Source organism: Sus scrofa, chromosome 7, assembly GCF_054392235.1.
Source record: "Sus scrofa isolate SSC_HxYL_T2T_F1_AM1 chromosome 7, Sscrofa_HxYL_maternal_Yorkshire_Landrace_v2.0, whole genome shotgun sequence".
Lineage (NCBI taxonomy): Eukaryota > Metazoa > Chordata > Mammalia > Artiodactyla > Suidae > Sus > Sus scrofa.
This window is the reverse complement of record NC_139389.1, coordinates 26329685-26350915: the sequence shown is the minus strand read 5'-3', so window position 1 is coordinate 26350915 and position 21231 is coordinate 26329685. Positions and strand designations below refer to the sequence as shown.

Sequence of the window (21231 nt, the reverse complement as noted above, 5' to 3'; positions counted from 1 at the left end):
AACTCCGGGAATGCAGTTTAATGTGAAAAGTGAATGCAGGTTTGGATCCCCAGGTGGGAATTTGGGAATGGGTTAGAATCCTTGAAAGGAGACAACAGTTAATGATATGTGCTTAAACTGAAACTGATCACAAAAGCAAGGCTCAGAGGATAGTAAGGTTTGCACAGTTAAGAGTTAACATTGGGATGGATGAAGATGATGGCATTGATGTTATTGAGACATGAGTTTTACATATTTTTCCAGATCTTGTAGGTTTCTTTTCCTTTGAAGTGCTCTAAAAATAGAAATGTCAAATATATACATCATTAGGAGTAAGGTTAATACACTATACATTAAAATACATGAGAAATTGTTTTGACACAATATAAAGGTATGATGCAAAGTCTAATATTCAGTATGATCTGCTATATATTCCCAAGATATCAGATTACCTGTGTTTTTTTTTTTTTTGTCTGCACCCGTGGCACTTGGAAGTTCCTGGGCCACAGCTGTAACCAGAGCCACGCAGTGACAATCCTTGATCCCTAACCTGCTGAGCCATAGGGAACTCCACCAGTGACTTGTTATTTTTTGTTTTTTCTTCTTTTTACAGCTATACCTGTGGCACATGGAAGTTCCCAGTCTAGGGGTCGAATCAGAGTATGCTGGCCTAGGCTGCAGCCATAGCAAAACTGGATCCTAGCCACATCTGTATGCTGCAGCTTGGGGCAACGCTCGATCCTTAACCCAATGAGCAAGGCCAGAGATTAAACCTGCATCCCCACAGACACTGTGTCAGGTTCTTAACCCATTGAGCCACAATGGAAACTCCTGACTTTTTGTGTCACCAAGCTCTTTATAATAAATACATTTTAATGTCATGAGGTGGTCTTGTTTTGCTATTAAAATATTTATCTTCATGTTAGAAATACATTGTTAGTAGAGAAAAAGTAGCAAAAATTGACAGGTATTAAGAAAATAAAAGTCGTATGTATATTTTCCATTCAGTGATAAACATTATTTATATTGGAGTGTTACTTATGAACTATTTTTGTATGTATGTATGTATGTATTTATCTTTTCTAGGGCTGCGTCCGTGGCATATGGAGATTCCCAGGCTAGGGGTCTAATCCCGAAGCTGTTGCTGCCGGCTTACGCCAGAGCCACAGCAATGCCACATCTGAGCCGTGTCTGCGACCCACACCACAGCTCACAGCAATGCCGGATCCTTAACCCACTGAGCAAGGCCAGGGATCAAACCCGAAACCTCATGGTTCCTAGTTAGATTCATTTCTGCTGCGCCATGATGGTAAGTTTTGTGTTTGTGTATGTGTGTGTGTTTTGTCTTTAAACAGCACAGATTTATTTTCTTTTTAAAAAATTTTTATTTATTAATTTTTTATTATGGTTGATTTACAATGTTATGTCAATTTCTGCTGTATAGCAAAGTGACCCAGTTATGCATATATATATATACATTCTTTTTCTCATTATCTTCTATAATGTTCTATCACAAGTAATTGGATATAGTTTCCTGTGCTATACAGAAGGACTTTATTGCTTATCAATTCTAAATGTAATAGTTTGCATCTACCAAAAAATATGGAATGCTTCTGAATTTGCATGTCATCCTTGTGCAGGGGCCATGCTAATCCTTTCTGTATTTGTTCCAGTTTTAGTGTACGTGCTGCCCAAGCGAGCATGACTATTTTATTTTCATTCATGTATTTATACACACAGATGCACACACACACACACATACACAGAAAAATGCACACTTGAAACCACAAAGAGCAGGAGGTACGAAATGAAAACTGTGAGGAGTTCCCTAGAGCCACCAGTAAGGGGAGGGCTAGGAGGAAGGGCTGGGTCACTGTAGCAGGGGAGACGGGGCCTGCTTGGACAGACAGGGTATATCCCCATCTCTGACTTCTAATAGTCTTCTTCCCTGAAGGAAAAGGGATGCCTGTAGAGAAAGGGATGCCTGACTTCTGATTTCCTAGCTGGATGCTCACAGACCAGCAGATGCTACCCACAGAGTTAGGGAAGGAGGCTTGGGCTGAGGGCTCAACCAGAGAAGAGACAGACCCATCTTGCTTGAATTAGTGATTTCTCAGTGGTAGGAAGATGTGGGTACAGGCTCCAGAATCAGGGCAGATGATTTGGGGGTCATACTGGATCACTGGGCGAAGAGTTTTGGGCATCGGGAATTTAGTATGAGGCCACCAGCTGAGAGTCACCTTGCAAGATGAAGCTGAGTGGGTGGCCAAGGCTACTCACCCCTGTTTAAATTAGTCACACAAAGAGCTGGAGCAGAAGTTACTTCCAACCAAGAAGAGGATGCAACATTACCAGCATATTGTTCCTCTTTTTCATCACCTCCCTGATCCCAGAAAAAGTAGTGGCAGGGGAGATTGGGGGTCTTGTGGGCAGACTAGACTTTCCCTTTTATTCCAAGCTACTTGACAAAATGCAGGACTGGCTGTTGGCTGGGGTTATTTTAAAAGTAGTGTTGATATAAAAATGTGATTGAAATAAAAATAAACAGAACTTTGTGTGCAAAACTTTACCTTAATAGAGGCAAAGGAAAAATAACCAGTCTTAATAACCAGAGAACACTGAAAACTAAACATGACTGACAAATTAAGGAATCCGACTCAAAGTTATTAGGAGGTTGGCTACCCAGCGGAAAGGGCGGGAGTGAGCAGAGTACAGTTTACAGCAGTAACCATAAAAATAAAACCATTGCACATTTGCAATCCATACTTTAAGACTCCTTCATAAACTGTGTATGTATGTGTGTATGTATAGGTATATCATCAGTCACTGATACACATTTAACATTTAGAGACTAATGCTTGGGTGGTTGGGGGCTGTTTTAGGCAGCTTTCCTTTTTTTTTTTTTCCTGTCTTTTTGTCTTTTCTAGGGCCACACCCGAAGCACATGGAGGTTCCCAGGCTAGGGGTCGAATCAGAGCTGTTGCTGCTGGCCTATGCCAGAGTCACAGCAACGCCAGATCCGAGCCCAGTCTGTGACCTACACCACAGCTTACAACAGCGGCGGATCCTTAACCCACCGAGCAAGGCCAGGGATCGAACCTGCAACCTCATTGTTCTTAGTCGGATTCATTAACCACTGAGCCACGATGGGAACTCCAGCTTTCCTTATTTTGCTCTGAAATCCTAGGTTCCTTCCTGCCTCAGTGCCTTTGCTCACACCTGGCATCCTCCTCTGTGTTTCGTAAAATAGAACCATTCATTTTTATTTATGAAGCCTTAGCCAAATGTTCTAGTCCAGTGACTGGTGAACTAGTCCTGAGTTCCTATTGCTCAGAGGGCCGTAGTTCAGCAGAATGGCAGTTGAACCTGAAAATTCTTATCCAGTAACCTCATCTACCAGGAGTGCACTGCAGCCCAGGGAGGAGGGTGCAGCTGTGTGTGTGGTAACAGGGAAGCTAAAGGCTTTGGATTTTTTAGTTTCCAGGTCCACCTGCTGGTGTGCAGCCTTGTATTTAATTCTCTTGTGAATGACTTTATCTTTCCAGTAGGACTCTGGATTCGGCATCCGTCTCTCACAAGATACTATATCCTTTCGCACATCTATGTTCTCAGCCTGCAGCGGGACCAGGAAGCCAGAGATGGATTTGCACATTAACATTTCCACTTTCCTTCCATTTAAATTTTTTCTACTTCTGTCTATCCACAAACCTTTACGATATCGCTGGTCAGTGAGTCGAGTAGCCATGAAAGTGGGGACGCCAGGTAGTTTTATGGTGAAGAAATGAAAACTCAGCTATATATACTGAGCTCACTCACATAGAGAACTCTATGGATGGAGAGAACTGTAAGCATTTATATCGTCCATTCCTCTTTCACTTTGAGTAAATAAAAAAGTATAGGTGGCTGATAATAATAAACTTGAAAATCTGTACTGCGACTTTCTCATTTCTTGACCACCAGCTTTTGTTCCATGAACTTTATCTGCCTCCAACCCCATTTCCTCCAGTTGCTATTTCAGGGCATTTATACAGCTTTCTGGAGGAGCTCAGGTTAGCAAGTTCTTGGCATTCTCTTTTCTGCAAGGAACAATCTCATCTCTTCTCATCTATGCTGGATTCTGAACAACAGAACTGATGGGGGCATGCTTATATTTTACTTTTGTACCCTGGAATTGGGGTTTGAAATATTTTTTTTAATTTTCCCTGTATAAATCCATGATATTCTTCATTTTATTTTGTTTTCCAGGATAGAGGTGAGTGAGACACTGTAGAGATAGTAAACTAGACTTTCTATGCTTCCATAAATCTTGCTGTCAAATAAGCAGTGGTTCCCTTTCTCTCACTTTGTCCATTCTCCAACACGAGGCTATGCTTATAGCTGCTTGCATCACAATACTTTGGCCTAGAATTTGGGCTAGTAATTAAGAAATGACATTCATCATCTCTCATTTGCTCATTTTACAGAATTCACTTAATTTTCTGAGCCAAATTTCCTTCTGAAACTTTGGACAAATCATCTCTAATCCTAACTATAAGGACTCTTGAAAAATGTCAAACTAGTATAAGTACTTTTCATTTTCTACCTTCATTTATTATTTAGTTTTAAAGCAGGCAAAAGTTTAATTTTATTGAAAATAAATTTTGAGATATCACTGAGATAGAGCCATTTATTGTGTCATTTCCCTTTGTGGAGTTGTGGACAAAGTTGAGTCAGTCCTTAAAAATTTCAGGTAAAGATCAGCTTTCTCTGAGACGCTGTGGGAGCATAATTCAGAAATGAACAGCTCGAGGTACTCACTCCTCCTTCTCCATTTCTCTCCCTATGTCAGCAGCTGATAGAGATTCTTTTCCTCATCCATCACTCCAGGCATTTATTCTCTGATTCTAGAGGGGTGGGGAGATTCTTCTGTTTTGTGAAGCTTCAGGTTACTTTTGGTATATTCTATCCTGACTTTCCTGAGTTTAGATCTCTCCCACTCTCCCTCCCTCCCTTCCTTCCCTTCCCCCACACCTTTTCTTTCTTTTTAAAATAGGGATACTGCAACTCAATCCAGACCTATAAAAGGGCAAGTCTGGCTCATTATCATTAATTACACTCCACCTTTCCATTCCTGATCTTTTTTTACATGATCAAAGACTCTCATTACCTTAGGCATCAGGGCAGAAGTAGATGGCACTCACCAGTGATGGGAAAGAGGACCGGAATGATGCATCAGTTGGCACTGTGGGATAAAGAGGAAGGGTGTAGCTTTTGTCTTAGGAAAAACAATAAGAAAGCCCAATGGAGGAAGATGGTTTTGAAGAGGGGCTCCCCATGTCTTCTTACCCTCCTTTTCAGAAGCATATCTTCCCTAGGGTGTCAGGGTCTCTAGGAGACCAAGGGATCTTCAGAAGCATCCCTCAGTTTATTTTTCAGATTTTGAGCCTCTGGGCTCTGAGGTGGTTGCCCTGGGAAGGGAAATGTTGTTGGTATGAGTCTCTTCCCCTTGGGGAACTGAAGTCCCTAAGACCCAGGCCCATAGAGGTGACTCACAGAGATGATTGGTGTCAGGAGCGCAGCAGCCACACTGTTCCCTTAGGGTCAAAAAGCCCTGCCAGGAGTTCCCGTCGTGGCGCAGTGGTTAACGAATCCGACTAGGAACCATGACGTTGCGGGTTCGGTCCCTGCCCTTGTTCAGTGGGTTAACGATCCGGCGTTGCCATGAGCTGTGGTGTAGGTTGCAGATGCGGCTCGGATCCCGCGTTGCTGTGGCTCTGGTATAGGCCGGAGGCTACAGCTCCGATTCGACCCCTAGCCTGGGAACCTCCATATGCCGCAGGAGCGGCCCAAGAAATAGCAAAAAGACAAAAAAAAAAAAAAAAAAAAAAGCCCTGCTAGAGCAGGCAGTTCTCTGTACAGGGACCACATCTGCCCAGCTATGTAGGGAGCAGGCTGGTGGGGGCCAAGTTTACTCTCTTGCTCTCTGAAATGTCAGCTCCGAGGCTTTGGGTTCTAGAAGTCCTTAAAATGTCATATTTGTCAATCTACAGCCACTGAAGAAGGTCAGTCCCCACACAGGGGCCGGTTCAGTCACTAATGACCATTAGTAATAGGAATTGTAACCAGTGCCCACGTCAGCTGATGTTGAGCACAGAATTTTTTTTTTTTCCAGACTTTAAGGAAGGCCTTCTTCCGTGGGTGTAAAGAGAGTTAGGTAAGACACAGGAAAGATAGCAGCAATTTTCCTGAGTTCAATAATGTGGTCTTGAGGAAGTTCTCCCAGCACAGAGTTTGTGACAGAAGAAGAGTCCCATCAAGTCTGGACAACTATCATTCCAATGAATATGCTATTTTTTTTTTCACTTTGAAGATAATCCTTTCAAGTCACTAACTGGAGACCTGCTTTAGGACCAAACTGTTTTGAAACTGGAAGGTCTGCAAAAACCTGTCTGATGCCTTTTCCTCCTCCTCTTTTCCCTTGTGTGTTTCTTTTCTTATTACATCCTAGGAACTGAATATATAGCAGAGGAGCAGTGAACTGGTCAGGGTTTGATCTTGGTTATATGACTGACCTAGTTTAAATCTCTGTACAAGTCATTTCATTTTCCTGAGGCTCACATTTCTCTCTCTTTTTTTTGTCTCTCTTTTTTATTTTAGGGCCACACCAGTGGCATATGGAGGTTCCCAGGCTAGGGGTCGAACCGCGGCTGTAGCTGCTGGCCTACACCACAGCCACAGCAACTTGTGATCTCAGCTGCATCTGTGACCTACACCACAGCTCATGGCAACACCACATCCTTAACCCACTGAGCGAGGACAGGGATCGAACTTGCGTCCTCATGGATGCTAGTCATATTTGTTTTCGCTGAGCTGGGATGGGAACTTCTCATATTTCTCATTTTTAAATTGAGATAGAGCTGATTCTTGTTATTTGCAGTAGTTATATTCTTTCTATAAAGTTGCAGTGAACCACAAAATGGAAGATATCAAATTCTTCGTCTTATTTTGGGTGAAATTCAGAGTTATATGTGTAAGCTTCTGGTCACATTTTTGTCAGCCGATCAACATATAACCTGGTTTTAAGTGTGTTTCTGCTTAAAGACACTTTTTAAAAAGTATATATTTTGTTCATTCATTAATGCTGAATTCACGGCCAATAGTACTATAACTCATGACTGAAAAATCCTATTTAACTCATGTATTTTCTCTGAAACACACATCATATTTTTGCACCAAGGAAATTAGCACTTGAGCATTGCACTTGGGGACCATTTTAAACAGAGAAATCACCAAAAGCTCCCACCCAACTCAAAATATGAGATACGTGGCACTGAGTATGCCATGAAAAGGACAGTTGTTTACAGTATGAGAGCTGAAACAAGAGGGCAGAGTTTCATTTTGTTCAACCTCAGCGGGGAACACATCCATCACATGACTCTTTTTTTTTTTTTTTTTTTTTTTTACCATCTGCTCACATTAATGTCCACACATAACTGGGGAAGTGCTGCAAGAATTGATTTGGGGGTTACAAAGAGATGACATCACAAATATTAAATCCACAAATAATGAGGATCGACTCTATTCTAATCTTCTCTGCTGTTGTGATCTTCGGTGTTTTCTTGCCAGTTGACATTGTTTAATGCATTTTCAGAAATCAGAAATTACGAATCAAATGCTCTTTTTTTCCCTATTTGTTCATCCATTCATGCATTTTTCTTCATTCTTTCACTAACCATTTATGAAACAATTACAGTGTACTTGGGCAACAAAGATGAATAGGATATACTACTTGCCCTGGATATTACTTATTTGTAGCTTGTAGTCTAGTAAAGAAGAAAGCTAAATGCAGGAATCTTTGATAGAAACCATGAAAGACCATGATCTGTCTTAGTAGAATCTTGCTGGATAGAATACTATCTCCTTTGTGAAAAATAAATTGCTAATCTTCAAGAAGCTTTGGGAAGTAGGGCTTAGAATAGTATTTCAAGTTAGGGTCATGAAATGCTATTGTTAAAGACTTCTCCTTGGATGCAAGTTTCCCAAGATGCAAGGAAGGGAACCAGGGAATTAATAACCAAATACACTTCCTGGGCTTTGGTTTGTGAAATAGACTGGTGGCATGGGGGGATCCATGAGAACGTGTGCTTTCTTTTCCAAATGGAATTGGTCTGTTAGAAAGAAAGTGGGTCTGAAGTAAGGGTCTGACTCAGAAAGACAATGGCACGACTGAACACATTGCTGAGGATGAGAAGTCAATAGATCAGCCTGATTTCCGTGGAGAATTCTCAGAAGGGAACAGTGGGAGACAAGCTGTCAGGCAGGCATTTGAACATGTAGGATATTGAAATGTCCTTAACCATTTGGATGTTACTTTGTAATAACATGCCAGCTTCCTTCTCCTTAAAGCAGACCTACTATTGGCAGGGCTTTGAAAATCCATATAAAACCCTGGTAGTAAGGGCTGCCTCAATTGAAATAGTTTTCTGGGATGGTGAGAGGGTCTGAAAGCTGGAGGGTGGGGAGAGAGGGCTGAGAGTAGTCTTCTGGGAGGTTCACTATGGGGGTAATGGTTTAGGGTTGCTGCTGAGAACTTAGGAGAATTTTGTGATGAGTTCCGGGGAAGAGACTGGGAATTGGGGGATGGGATGCTTGGTGGAGAGCATTAGCCCCCGTGGGGATGGAAGGGTGAGTTCCCATATGACTCTTGGTTTCTGCTCCACTTTTGGTCAAGCCAATAATTGAGGAAGCTCCTCTGGAAAAAGACAAGTATCTCAGGGGGCTGATATTGCTTTTTCATTTAAGGCTGCTCTCCAGTCAATCTGTAATTGGTCCTCAGGGGCCTCTCCCTTCTTGGCAATTGTCATCCCTTCTTTGTGATAAAGGGAAGGACCTACAGTGAGAAGCCAGAAGAATCTAGGAGCTAGAAAAGGAGATAGAGACTGGGGAGATGAGGGAACCAAATGTGACATTTCTATTCAATGTCATACATTATCCCACGATGAGGTCAAGGATGGGGGAGTTGAAGGTGGGAAACTTCAATATTCTGACGTCTTCAGCAAATCTTAGTACATAGCCTGCTCTTCACAGTTTTTTTTTCTCTTTAGAAGTGCTATTTCAGGTGAGTTTCCTATTTTTGTATAATTGTTCACAGCTTAGTTCACAGATCTTATTAAAAAAGCTAAAGAATTGGTCTTTAGGGCGTTTCCTCCTCTCATCAGTTTAACTACATTTCATCTAGCCCAGACAGTAAAAAATGCTCTTTTTTCGAAGGAATTCAAAGAAATCTCACTTAAAAAAGGACAAAAAAAAATCTCATAGTCTTCCTCTGGAATCCTAGTGTTGTAACATCTTCCATTGAGCCTTTAAGAAGTGGATTTTGAATCCTTCTTGCTGCATCCCAGCTTATTTCATTTCTTTCCTCTCTCCTGGAGATGAACAGTAGATATTCATGAGAATAGTTTTAGTTGGAGTATGTTATGGAGTAGGACACCCTCATAACCATTGTTTTCGTTTTTGTTTTTTACATGGTGGGAATTTATCTTCTTACTTCGTTGCAGGACAACAAAACTTGTGGGATACACTTAAACTCATGCTGTTCTCTTTAAAAATTTCATTAGTGTATCTTTCTGCTTTATTATAGAGTAAATGCCCAAGAGCATTGAAGAGAGGTGATTAAAATGTCAAACTAAATTACAGTTTATTTACTGTTTCTGTTTGTAAAAAGAACCTGTTTAGCAGACACTGCAAAGTATATGAGAGTAATTTTTCTCTCGTTTTTCAAAGGTAAATAAAAGTGGATAATTTGGTATATACTTCTTCAAATATTTTTTCTTGGAATTTCTTTTGCAGAAATGGTGATAACATTGAGGGCTCACACTATGACTTTTACCTTTTGTAAAGTTGAGCCTGTAATTGGTTGCTTTTCAGAAAATAGATATTTTGCACTATTTTCATTTCCCTACCAGTCCGTACAGTCAGTACAGTGATTTTCATTTTGATTTCAGACTCATCCTGCGTTCCTTGGAGTCTTCCTTCTTCATGATTGTCCTTTGTAAGGGAGTGATGGCCACTTAACCCCTGATCGTGGCTGTTGCTACGTCCTTCCCATTCATCTATTCTCCTCACATCCTACTGCCTTCTTTTTACCTTCCTCTTTCTCCCCACTTCCCCAATCCTTGAAAAATAGAGTGGGGAGGAGTTCTCTGGTGGCACAGAGCGTTAAGGATCTGGCATTGTCACTGCTATGGCTTGGGTCATTGCTGTGGTACAGGTTCAATCTCTGGCCTGGGAACTTCTTCCACATGCAGGCACAGCCAAAAAGAAAAAAAAAAAAAATAGAAGGGGGGATGTGGTGGTCTGAAAAGCCAAGATGATGTTATGACTTGACAATAGTTTTCATATGCATGAACTTTTAAAATAGTCCCCAAAACAGTCTTATAGTGGAGATGGCAACTGTACCATACTTTCACAAACTCTGGTAGCAGATTCTGTGATACCACACACACACACACACACACACAAAACAGACACACACACACACATCTGCATTTTTCCTCTAACTTTCTCCTCTGCTTCCAATCATTTGTTGTGTTCTCATTGCTTTTGTTTTCGGTTTTTTTTTTTTTTTTTTGGTGGGGGCATGCCTGGAGAGTGCAGAAGTTCTGGGGCCAGGGATTGAACCTGCATGACTGCAATGACAAGGCCAGATCCTTAACCGCTAGGTCATCAGAGAACACTGCTCATTGTTTTTAATATAACACACAGACACACATTGCTTTGTATAGCATATGAGATCTTCCTTGCAGGTACTCAGACCCATTTTTAGCTCTTCGACAACTCAGTACACATCTTTACTTACAGTTGTGTCTCTCCTGCCTGGAATGCGATGCCCACTTTCCTGTCCCTTGCCTGGTCAACTCTTTCTTTCTTTCTTTCTTTTTTAAAATTTTTTGTCTTTTTGCCTTTTTTCTAGGGCCGCTTCTGCGGCATATGGAGGTTCCCAGCCTAGGGGTTGAATCGGAGCTGTAGCTGCTGGTCCATACCACAGCCACAGCAACATGGGATCCGAGCCCTGTCTGTGACCTACACCACAGCTCATGGCAATGCTGGATCCTTAACCCACTGAGCAAGGCCAGGGATCAAACCTGCAACCTCATGGTTCCTAGTTGGATTCGTTTCCGCTGCGCCACAACGGGAACTCCCTGGTCAACTCTTCTCTGTCCCTCAGAACTGCCTACAATTTCTTCCCCGGGGAGCCTTCTCTGACCTTATTTCGCACACCTTCCCCCTTTCCTCCACCTTCCAGTCTGGGTTTGATCTTTCTGCCCTCACAGCACCACACTTTCCTCACTCAACATTATTACTTATCACATTTGTACTATACAATTTTGAATGACTTGATGAAACTGGTATTTGAAGAAGATGCTTTTGATGAGGGAGAGGGCGGTCTAGAGACGGGAAGTTTGCACTGAAGGCAGTTGTGCTGAGATAGTCATAAAGAGGTTGTGAGATGAATGGTGGAAGAGTGAAGAGGGAACATAAGAATTTTCCAAGCAACAGCTTTTTGTCTAGTTTTGTAGTTGACCATATGTTTATTTGAGATAAATGTGTTTGAAATAGATGCCCAGGCAATCAAAAGCTTAATATCAGGCCCTTACATTATAATCAAACAAGTTGATAAGATTTCACTGATTGGGGTATGAGGAATGAGAGACAGTGTTACCATAAGGAGGACTATAATACAGCAAGCTTGAGTATCAGGCAGAATTTTCAAACCACTCACATTGGAGCTGGTTGTTGTCAGGGAAGGTAAAAGAGGTTGTTGTTGATCGTGCTGATTTTGAGCTGATGATGGGACATATGAATTTGTATCACCAGACATATGGCTGGTTATACAAATTGGAAAGGTGAGTTTACTGTATCATAATAATATTAGACTGAATTGGCTTAAAGGTCTCTGAAGACTGAAATTATAAGTTTGGATAAAAATCTCTTGAGTCTTGAAGAATATGCACAGTGAAGGAATGTAGGGAAGGATAGGAGTTGAAAAAGGAGTAAGCCGCTAAAAAGGGGGACAGATAGGGACTTGTGTTAATGATTCTTGTTTTGGAGACTCATTTTCATCTCTTCCATTTTAGCTCTACTTATCTCAGGCTTGGTGTAGAAGATACAAAGATGCACTAAAATTTCTCCCTTAATCACTTCCAAGCAGAAACGTGGCTGATGCACATGGAAACTGTCTCCATAGGAAACCGAACTATTGCTGAATTTGTCCTTCTTGGTTTCTATGACATAGCCGACTTACATCTCCTCTTCTTTACTGTGTTCACTCTTGTCTACACCTCCATCATCATAGGGAACATGCTAATCATTGTGGCAGTGGTTAGGTCTCAGAAGCTCCACACACCCATGTATTTCTTCCTGGCTAATCTGTCCTTCCTAGAGATCCTCTATACATCCACAGTGGTGCCAAAAATGCTGGAGGGCTTCTTGCAGGAGGCCGCCATCTCTGTGGCTGCTTGCTTGCTCCAGTTCTTTATTTTTGGTTCTCTAGCCACAGCTGAATGCTTCCTGCTGGCTGTCATGGCATATGATCGCTACCTGGCAATCTGCTACCCTCTCCGCTACCTGCTCCTGATGGGGCCCAGATGGTGCCTGGGGTTGGTGCTCATAGCCTGGCTCTCTGGCTTCATGGTAGATGGATTGGTTGTGGCCCTGATGGCCCAGCTGAGGTTCTGTGGCCCCAACCACATTGACCACTTTTACTGTGACTTCATGTCTTTGATGAGCCTGGCCTGCTCAGATCCCAGCATAGCCCGTATGACAACGTTCATTCTCTCTGTGGTCTGCCTCACTGTTCCCTTTGGACTGATTCTGACATCTTATGCCTGGATTGTGGTGGCCGTGCTGAGAGTTCCCTCTGGGGCCAGAAGGTGGAAGGCCTTCTCCACGTGCTCCTCCCACCTAACTGTAGTGTCCACATTCTATGGCACTCTCATGGTCTTGTACATTGCACCCTCCGCTGTCCACTCCCAGCTCCTCTCCAAGGTCTTTGCCCTGCTCTACACTGTGGTCACCCCGCTCTTCAATCCTGTGATTTACACTCTGAGGAATAGGGAAGTTCATCAGGCACTCCGGAGGCTTAAGCAAACTGAAACAATTGAAGGAGGTGGTAAAGATTTTATTTGGACTTTGGATGTCTCTATTGGCACGCCTTCCAGGATTGGTTGGGGAGGACTAGCTTTGTTCTATTCTGACATTTCTCTCTGTGAAAAGTTTTATAGTTGTCCCACTCATACTGAAAATGAGTATGGTAGAGAAATAATTTTCAAGTGCTAACTTTGAAATTTGCTTTTAACTTTTATTATTTCTTTATAAAATAGACTGATTATTTAATATAAAATAGGTATACATAAATGGCAACATGAAATAAACTTAGGGAGTTCCTGTCATGGCTTAGTGGAAATGAATCCAATTAGTATCCATGAGGATGCAGTTTGTACCCCTGGCCTTGCTCAGTGGGTTAAGGAACTGGCGTTGCTGTGAGCTGTGGTGTAGGTTGCAGACGCAGCTTGGATCTGGCATTGCTGTGGCTGTGGCGTAGGCCAGTGGCTACACCTCTGATTTGACCCCGAGCCTGGAAACCTCCATATGCCATGGGTGCAGCCCTAAAAAGACAAAACAAAACAAAACAAAACAAAAAACCCTTAGAATTACTGACAACTTATATATATTAAATATATAATATATATGTATAATAAGTTGAATCATGGAAGTTTGTAATCTGGTTTTTAATTGACTGCTGGGTCTTGAACATCTTTTTATTTTGACAAATACCTACTTATTTATTCTGAGCTTTTTAGTCTAGCTAAACATGATTTTTAAAAATAATCTTCTATTGAGGAAATTTTTAGTTGTATTCAGTTCTTTCACCATTCAAATACAGATCACATCCAGATTTTCGTACAATAAATTCTTAGGAGTTGAATTGCCAGGTCTAAGGATATGCATATTTTAAAAAAATTTAAAGCTGGGCCTTGCACGCCGCCGTCCAGGAGCCTCCTGTGTCAGCCAGCCTTGGTTGGCCCCACCGCGTTCTTTGACATCACCCTTGGCAATGAGCCCTTGGGCCGTGTCTCCTTGGAGCTCTTTGCAGATGAAGTTCCAAAAACAGCAGAAAGCTTTTGTGCTCTGAGCACTGGGGAGAAAGGATTTGGTTTTAAAGTTTCCTGCTTTATAAAGGTTCCACAGGATAATTCCAGGATTTATGTGCCAGGGTGGTTTGGTGACTTCACACATCATAATGGCACTGGTGGCAAGCCCATCTTTGGGGAGAAATTTTTTTTGGTCTTTTTAGGGCCATACCTGCAGCATACGGAAGTTCCCAGGCTAGACGTCAAATCACAGCTACAGCTGCTGGCTTACTCCACAGCCAGAGTAACGTGGGATCCCAGCCACATCTGTGACCTACACCATAGCTCACAGCAATGCTGGATCCTTAACCCACTGAGGGAGGCCAGGGATGGAACCCACATCCTCATGGATACTAGTTGGGTTCATTACCACGGAGCCATGATGGGAACTTCCTCAGGAGAAATTTGATGATGAGAATGTCATCCTGGAGCATGAGTCCCAGCATCTCGTCCATGGCAAGTGCTGGCCCCAATACAAACGGTTCTCAGTTCTTCACCTGCATGGCTAAGACTGAGTGGTTGGATGGCAAGCATGTGATCTTTGGCAAAGTGAAAGAGGTCACAAATATTTTGGAAGCTATGGAGTGTTTTGGGGCCAGGAATGGCAAGAGTAGCAAGAAGATCACCATTACTGACTGTGGACAGATCTAATAAATTTGACTTGTGTGTTTTATCTTAACTGTCAGCCCATTCCTTCTGTAGCCCAGGAGAGCACCCCTTCACTTTCATCTGCTTGAAACAGCCTATAATCTTTGTACATTCACTGCAGTTCTTTGGGTTCCATATTTTCCTTATCCTTCTCCAAGTTTAGCTGGACTGTAAAGTTAAGTTTATGATTATGAAATAAAGGCTAAGCAATAATAAAAAATTTAAAGCTGGATACACTTTAATTTCTTATTTATAACTGTTTATTGTAGAAAATTTCAAACATACACCAAAGTAGATGGAACATTATAGTGATTCCCCAGGGAGCCATCATCTAGCTTTAATAGCAACCTTTGCCAATCCTATTTCAACTGCCTAGAGCTCTTTTTTTTTTTTTTTTTTCTGGAAAATGTTAGAGCAAATTTCAGATGTTGTGTAAGTACATGTTGTGTAAGCCGAGTATGTGTGTACACCACATGCAAATACAGTTGATCTTTGAACAACATGGATATGAACTGTGCAGGTCCACTTATACACGGATGTCTTTTCTTTTCTTTTCCTTTCCTTTCCTTTCCTTCTTTTCTTTTTTTGCTTTTTTTAGTGTTGCACGTGCGACATATGAAAATTCCCAGGCAAGGGGTTGAATTGAAGCTACAGCTGCTGGCCTATGCCACAGCCACAGCCATAGCCATGTGGGGTCCGAGCCACATCTTCGATCTAGCTCATGGCAATGCTGAATCCTTAACAAGGCCAGGCATCAAACCTGCGTCCTCATGGATTGTTAACCACTGAAGGGAACTCCCCAGATGTTTTTCAGTAGTAAATACTACAGCGGTACAGGATTAGCAGTTGGTTGAATCCATGAATGGGGAACCTCATCTGTACAGAGGAACTGGGTATATGGAGGACCAGTTCTGTTATAGGTGGATATTCAGCTGCTCAGAAGGTCAGTGCCCCTCGCCTTGGTGGTGTTTGACTGTATTCAGTATGCTTTCTGACAAAGGCATTTAAAGAAAGAAACATGCTGACCCTGACATTATAATACTTAATACATATTTCCTTAATGTCATCTAATACACAGGCATGTTCAAATTTTCTCTATCTTTAAGTAAATTCTTTTTTTTTTTTGTTCTAATGATTTTTTTTTTCCATTATAGCTAGTTGACAGTGTTCTGTCAATTTTCCACTGCACAGCAAGGTGACCCAGTCACTCACACACACACACACACACACACACACACACACACACACACACACATTCTTTTTTCTCACATTATCGAGCTCCTTCATAAGTTACTAGATATAGTTCCCAGTGCTGTACAGCAGGATCTCATTGCTGATCCATTCCAAAGGCAATAGTTTGCATCTATTAATAGTCCCTTATTTCAACAGGTTCTTCTCCCTTTTTTTTTCATGGCTTTGGCTTATTGGAAAAATCTGGTTATCTGCCCTGTAGAATATTCCATATTCTAAATTAGACATACTGCTTATTTATGATTTTGACTTATATTCTTATATCTTGTATTTTCCTTTTTTCTTTCACGTTTTTTTCACTTTTAAAGTTTTTTGAAGTATAGGTGATTTACAGTGTTGTGGTCACTTCTGCCAAACAACAAAGTGATTCAGTTATATATATATACACACACACATATCCATTCTTTTTCAGATTCTTTTTCCATATAGCTTATCACAGAATTTTGGGTGGAGTTCTCTGTGCTATATGGAAGTTGCCTGTTGGCCAGTCATTCCATATAGTCCCAAATCCCCAGTCCATCCCTCCCCTGTAACTGTCCCCTTTGGTAACCATAGGTTTGTTCGCAAAGTCTCTGAGTCTGTTTCTGTTTGGCAGATAAGTTCATTTGTAACTTTTTAAAAGTTTCCACATATAACTGATATTATATGATGTTTGTCTTTTACTGTCTGACTTACTTCACCTAGTATGATAATCTCTAAGGTCCATCCGTGTTGCTGTATATCTTGTATTTTATGTATAATTGTTTGGTGTCAGTCTCAGCCTATTGACGGTGTAGTAACACCACCAACTAAGAATGCCTGGGGCGCTTACCTGGGCCTGTGCAGCTTGTGGTGGGCCTCCACAGATATTTCCCTGGCCAGAGCCATTGTTGTGGCCGGGCTGACCTTGTGGATCTTATTATGACTGCAAGATGCACCTTAGCAATAATCATCAGGGAACTTTGAAAAAATAAGATTTATTACTCAAAGGTCTTAGAGAATACATGACCTGGGACCACACAGAGATGTCTTTGGCAGAGAGAGAGAGAGCATGGACTTGGGGCCCTGCCTTTATTGGGGCTATGAGTGGGGTGCCTGGAGTTTAATGGGTTCATTCTTTATTGGTGAATATAAAACATAAGAGCCGGAATTAAAGCATGAGAAGGGAAAAGCAGGGTCACTCAAGTAGTCAGTCAATTTAGGTTACTAAAGACTTTCTAAAAAGGGGAACTTCATGGGTGGGGAGACCTGGCTTTTTATCTAGTTTTGTAGTTGACCATATGTTTATTTGAGATAAATGTGTTTGAAATAGATGCCTAGGCAATCACAAGCTTAATATCAGGCACTTACATTATAATCAAACAAGCTAATTATCAGGCACTTACACTATAAAACTGATATTAAGATAGAAGCTTAGGGAGTTCCTTTTGTGGCACAGTGAAAACAAATCCGACTAGTATTCATGAAGATGTGGTTTCAATCCCTGGCCTCGCTCAGTGGGTCGGGGATCTGGTATTGCTGTGAGATGTGGTGCAGATTGCAGACATGGCTTGGATCCTGTGTTGCTGTGGCTGTGGTGTAGGCTGGCAGTTGTAGTTCTGATTCGACCCCTGGCCTGGGAACTTCCATATGTCGTGGGTGTGGCCCTAAAAAGCAAAAAAAAAAAAAAAGATAGAAGCCTAATTGGACCATGGTTAGCATTTTAGCAGAATATCCCAAAGTTGCTATGTTACTTCTACTGCAGTTTCTCGTGAGGCACACAATATTTGGTTGTCCCATTTTTAGTGATGCTATTTATATTAATGGCTAGAGGATTCACATGGCATAAGTCTGTAGTATGCAGTTCTCAATCAGCCTTTCACCTGATGTTTTTAGCTTCATTGAGGAAAGTTGATGATTAATGCCTAAATGACTTAATTCTTAGAACACATTTTCTTTTAATATTTTGAGTATATTTGTGGCTATTGTAAAATCTTTGTAGATTTCTACATCTGGGCCACATCAAGTCCAGTTTTTATTGATCTCCTTTTCTTTTGAATATTGATCAGATTTTCTCATGTATTTGTATGACTAATAATTTTTTGAATGACTACAGATCATTGTAGAAACTCTGGATCCTATTATTATCTTCTTTAGAAGAAGATTGATTTTTTGTTCTAGCAAACATTTCCTTTTTCTTTCTCTCCTTTTTTTTTGGGGGGGGGATCTTTTTATGGCTACATCCACAGCAAATGGAGGTTCCTGGGCTAGGGGTTGAATCAGAGCCACAGCTGCAGGCCTATGCCACAGTCACAGCAACATGGGATCTGAGCCACATCTGTGACCTACGCTGCAGCTTGAGCCAATGCAGGATCCTTAACCAACTGAACAAGGCCAGGGATTGAACCTGCATCCTCATGGATACAGTGTTGGGTTCTTAACTTATGGAGCCCCAGTAGGAACTCCTAGCAGACATTTCAACTCATGGAATATCATTCTTGAACTTGAGTAAGGTTGGTTTTATGCCTTGGTAGTATGGATTTGTGGAAAGCCCAAGGTGTCTGTCACTCTCTTCCAAATTCTCTCTTCCTAGTGGTTATAGTTAGGGCTTTGGCTTTAGTCTGTGTTCAGGCAGGTCCTAGAGCAGGCTTTATTCAAGGATGTGGTTTTTACTCTTAAGGCTTGAACTTTAAGAGTGCTAGGTAATTAACAAGGGTGTTAATTAGGAGTTAATGAGATTTCACGTTAGTAGGGCCAGAAGAGTACACTTCATATTTCACTGGTGTTACATCATATTGCATCATATTATAATCTGTGAAAATAAGTATAGAAATAGAAAAACTAAATAAATAAATAGATTTTTGAAACATACTTTTCCACGGCCAAAAATTAAGGGAAAATAATATGCCATTGAAGTAGAAATGTATTCTTGAGATTTTTTTTTCAAGTTGCCTCAACTTTTAATAGTATTCTACAATAATCTTTGACAGTTTATCCAGTTGACTTATAAAACAGCTTTGGAATCAGCGTTCACAAAACTTTCTAGATAAACTATTGGTTTCTTTATCTCTGTTAATTAGTACTCACAACATTATTTGTTTTATTTACTTACCTTCCCGCTTGGAGAAAAAGAAATGAATTACTTAAAGACTATCTTTTAAGTCATACTTTTAACATTTACGTTTCCATTTGAGTAACCATGGCTTTAAATTCAAATCTTTAAAATATAACAGCTATGGGGGAAAAAAATGTAATTGTAATGTATACATGTAAGGATAACCTGACCCCCTTGCTGTACAGTGGGAAAATAAAAAAAAAGAAAGAAAAAAAAATATAACAACTAATAATTTTATTGCTCACATTATAATGTTAACTCACAGGAAAGTTAAACAGGACTGAGTACTATCTAACTACACAAGGTGTGGGTGACACAGGCAAATTTCTATATTTGATTTCATTCAAGAATACAAAGGAATAAATAAAAAATCAACTTTATCAACTGATATCTCTCACAAAAATTCAATATTAAGATTCCATGGATAGTGTATCAGTTGTTCAAGTTTCCCTACATTACCTAGGAATGCATTGTTAACACAACTAGACTGGATTTTCCTATTTATTTTTTCTAAATCCAGTTTTGTCTGTTATATATATGGTAAATGATTTGAGAAGCAATGCAATTTCACATCACAACATTTTATTACCTGTTTATTTATGCTCAGAAGGGTTCTCTAGATCTCTTAAAGTTAAAGCCCATTTCTGAACACCCTCTTCAAGGCCCCCTTTACCTCTTTGTTCCTCAAGGTATAGATCAGTGGGTTTAGTACAGGAGTGACCACACTGTACATAATGGCAATGATCCAGTCCTGGTCCATGGAGCTACTTGAGGCAGGATGAATATAAGTGAAAATAACAGGAGCATAGAGAAGAACAACTACCATGAAGTGGGAGGCACAAGTGGACAGTGCTTTATGAAGCATGCTGCAAGAATGTGTCTTGAAGAAAAGATGGATGATAATGTAGAAATAAGAGAGAAGTGTCAGAAAGAATGGACCCATGGCAATGGTCCCCGTGACAGTGTTGAGCAGCCACTGGTTAAGCTCAGTGTTCCCACAGGCCAGCTTGAGCAAAGGCTTAATATCACAGAAGAAGTGATGGATATGGTTGGAACCACAGAAGTGTAAGCGAGAGGTCATTATGGAGTGCATCAGGGCATGGAAAAAACCAATGATCCAGACAGTGACAGCCATTTGAGTACAGACCCAAGGATTCATGATAAGAGTGTAACGAAGTGGTTTGCAGATAGCCACAAAGCGGTCAAAAGCCATCACGGCCAATAACATGGCCTCTGTGCTGCCCAGGAAGTGGAAGAAGTGAAGCTGGCTTATGCATCCCCAGAAAGAAATTGCTTTGTGTGAGGAGAGGAAGTTCCCCAGCATCTTTGGCAGCGTCACTGTGGAGTAGCAGATATCTAGACAGGACAGGTTTCCCAGGAAGAAATACATAGGAGAATGGAGTCTTGGCTCAGAGATGACAACCATCAGGATGGCTCCATTCCCAGCCACGATGACCAGGTAAACTGCGAGGAAAAGCACGAAGAGCAAAGGCTGCAGTTCTTGGATGTCTGTCACTCCGAGGAGAAGAAATTCAGTGACTGATGTTTGATTGGGCATCACTTAAAAGCAAAGACAGAAGAGTATATGGAATGCTATCTCTGCTGGAAATTAGAGTCCTCTGGCTGAGGATCTTCCCTCCTGGACGACAATATTTTGAGGGAGAGAATTCTGGTTATAAATAGTCCCAGCACAATGGTTTTACAGGATGTGGACCGTTAGCTTATAAAATGCAAAGGTTATGTGTTGGTTATGAGCTCACCTACCTTTTCTTTTTTATTAGATTTATCATAGTATTTTTGTTTCTCCCAGGGATTCAGAGCCTGTTGCCATCCTACCATCTGATGTGACTGCGAACCTGTACTTTCTGATACAAGTTGCCTGTTCTTGTCCTAAGTCAGCACTAACAGAGGGTAAATTTTAACCCACTTCACTTCACCACTGTCTCTTGACCTAGTACGAAACCATCTGAAGGGTTTTTACTTAAGAAGAGACAATTGGAGGAAAATAAGGGCTGTAAAGAAATCTGAATCGATATGCAGACATTGGTGTGCTTCCTAATAAGAGGGAATCATTCAAAATTTGGGAAATCCGTGAAAGGAGAAGAAAAA

At 41.1% G+C, this 21231-nt stretch overlaps 2 protein-coding genes, 1 non-coding gene and 1 pseudogene across 3 annotated transcripts; 2 read left to right on the top strand and 2 right to left on the bottom strand.

Moving 5' to 3' along the window:
* Positions 1–1575: 1575 nt before the first annotated feature.
* Positions 1576–1682, bottom strand: LOC146401443 (U6 spliceosomal RNA). Its single transcript, XR_014811750.1, has one exon. It is a non-coding gene; the product is annotated as a U6 spliceosomal RNA (small nuclear RNA).
* A 10501-nt stretch (positions 1683–12183) lies between these two features.
* Positions 12184–13296, top strand: LOC110258725 (olfactory receptor 11A1-like). The gene has a single exon (XM_084970308.1). It carries the CDS (start codon positions 12187–12189, stop codon positions 13294–13296), a length of 1110 nt encoding a protein of 369 aa, XP_084826434.1. The 5' UTR covers positions 12184–12186.
* A 666-nt stretch (positions 13297–13962) lies between these two features.
* On the top strand, positions 13963–14809 carry LOC146401442 (peptidyl-prolyl cis-trans isomerase A pseudogene; annotated as a pseudogene).
* Positions 14810–19753: 4944 nt separating this feature from the next.
* Positions 19754–20701, bottom strand: LOC146401441 (olfactory receptor 12D1). Its single transcript, XM_084970390.1, has one exon. The coding sequence runs from the start codon at positions 20678–20680 to the stop codon at positions 19754–19756; it is 927 nt and encodes a 308-aa protein (XP_084826516.1). The 5' UTR covers positions 20681–20701.
* Between the last annotated feature and the right edge of the window lie 530 nt (positions 20702–21231).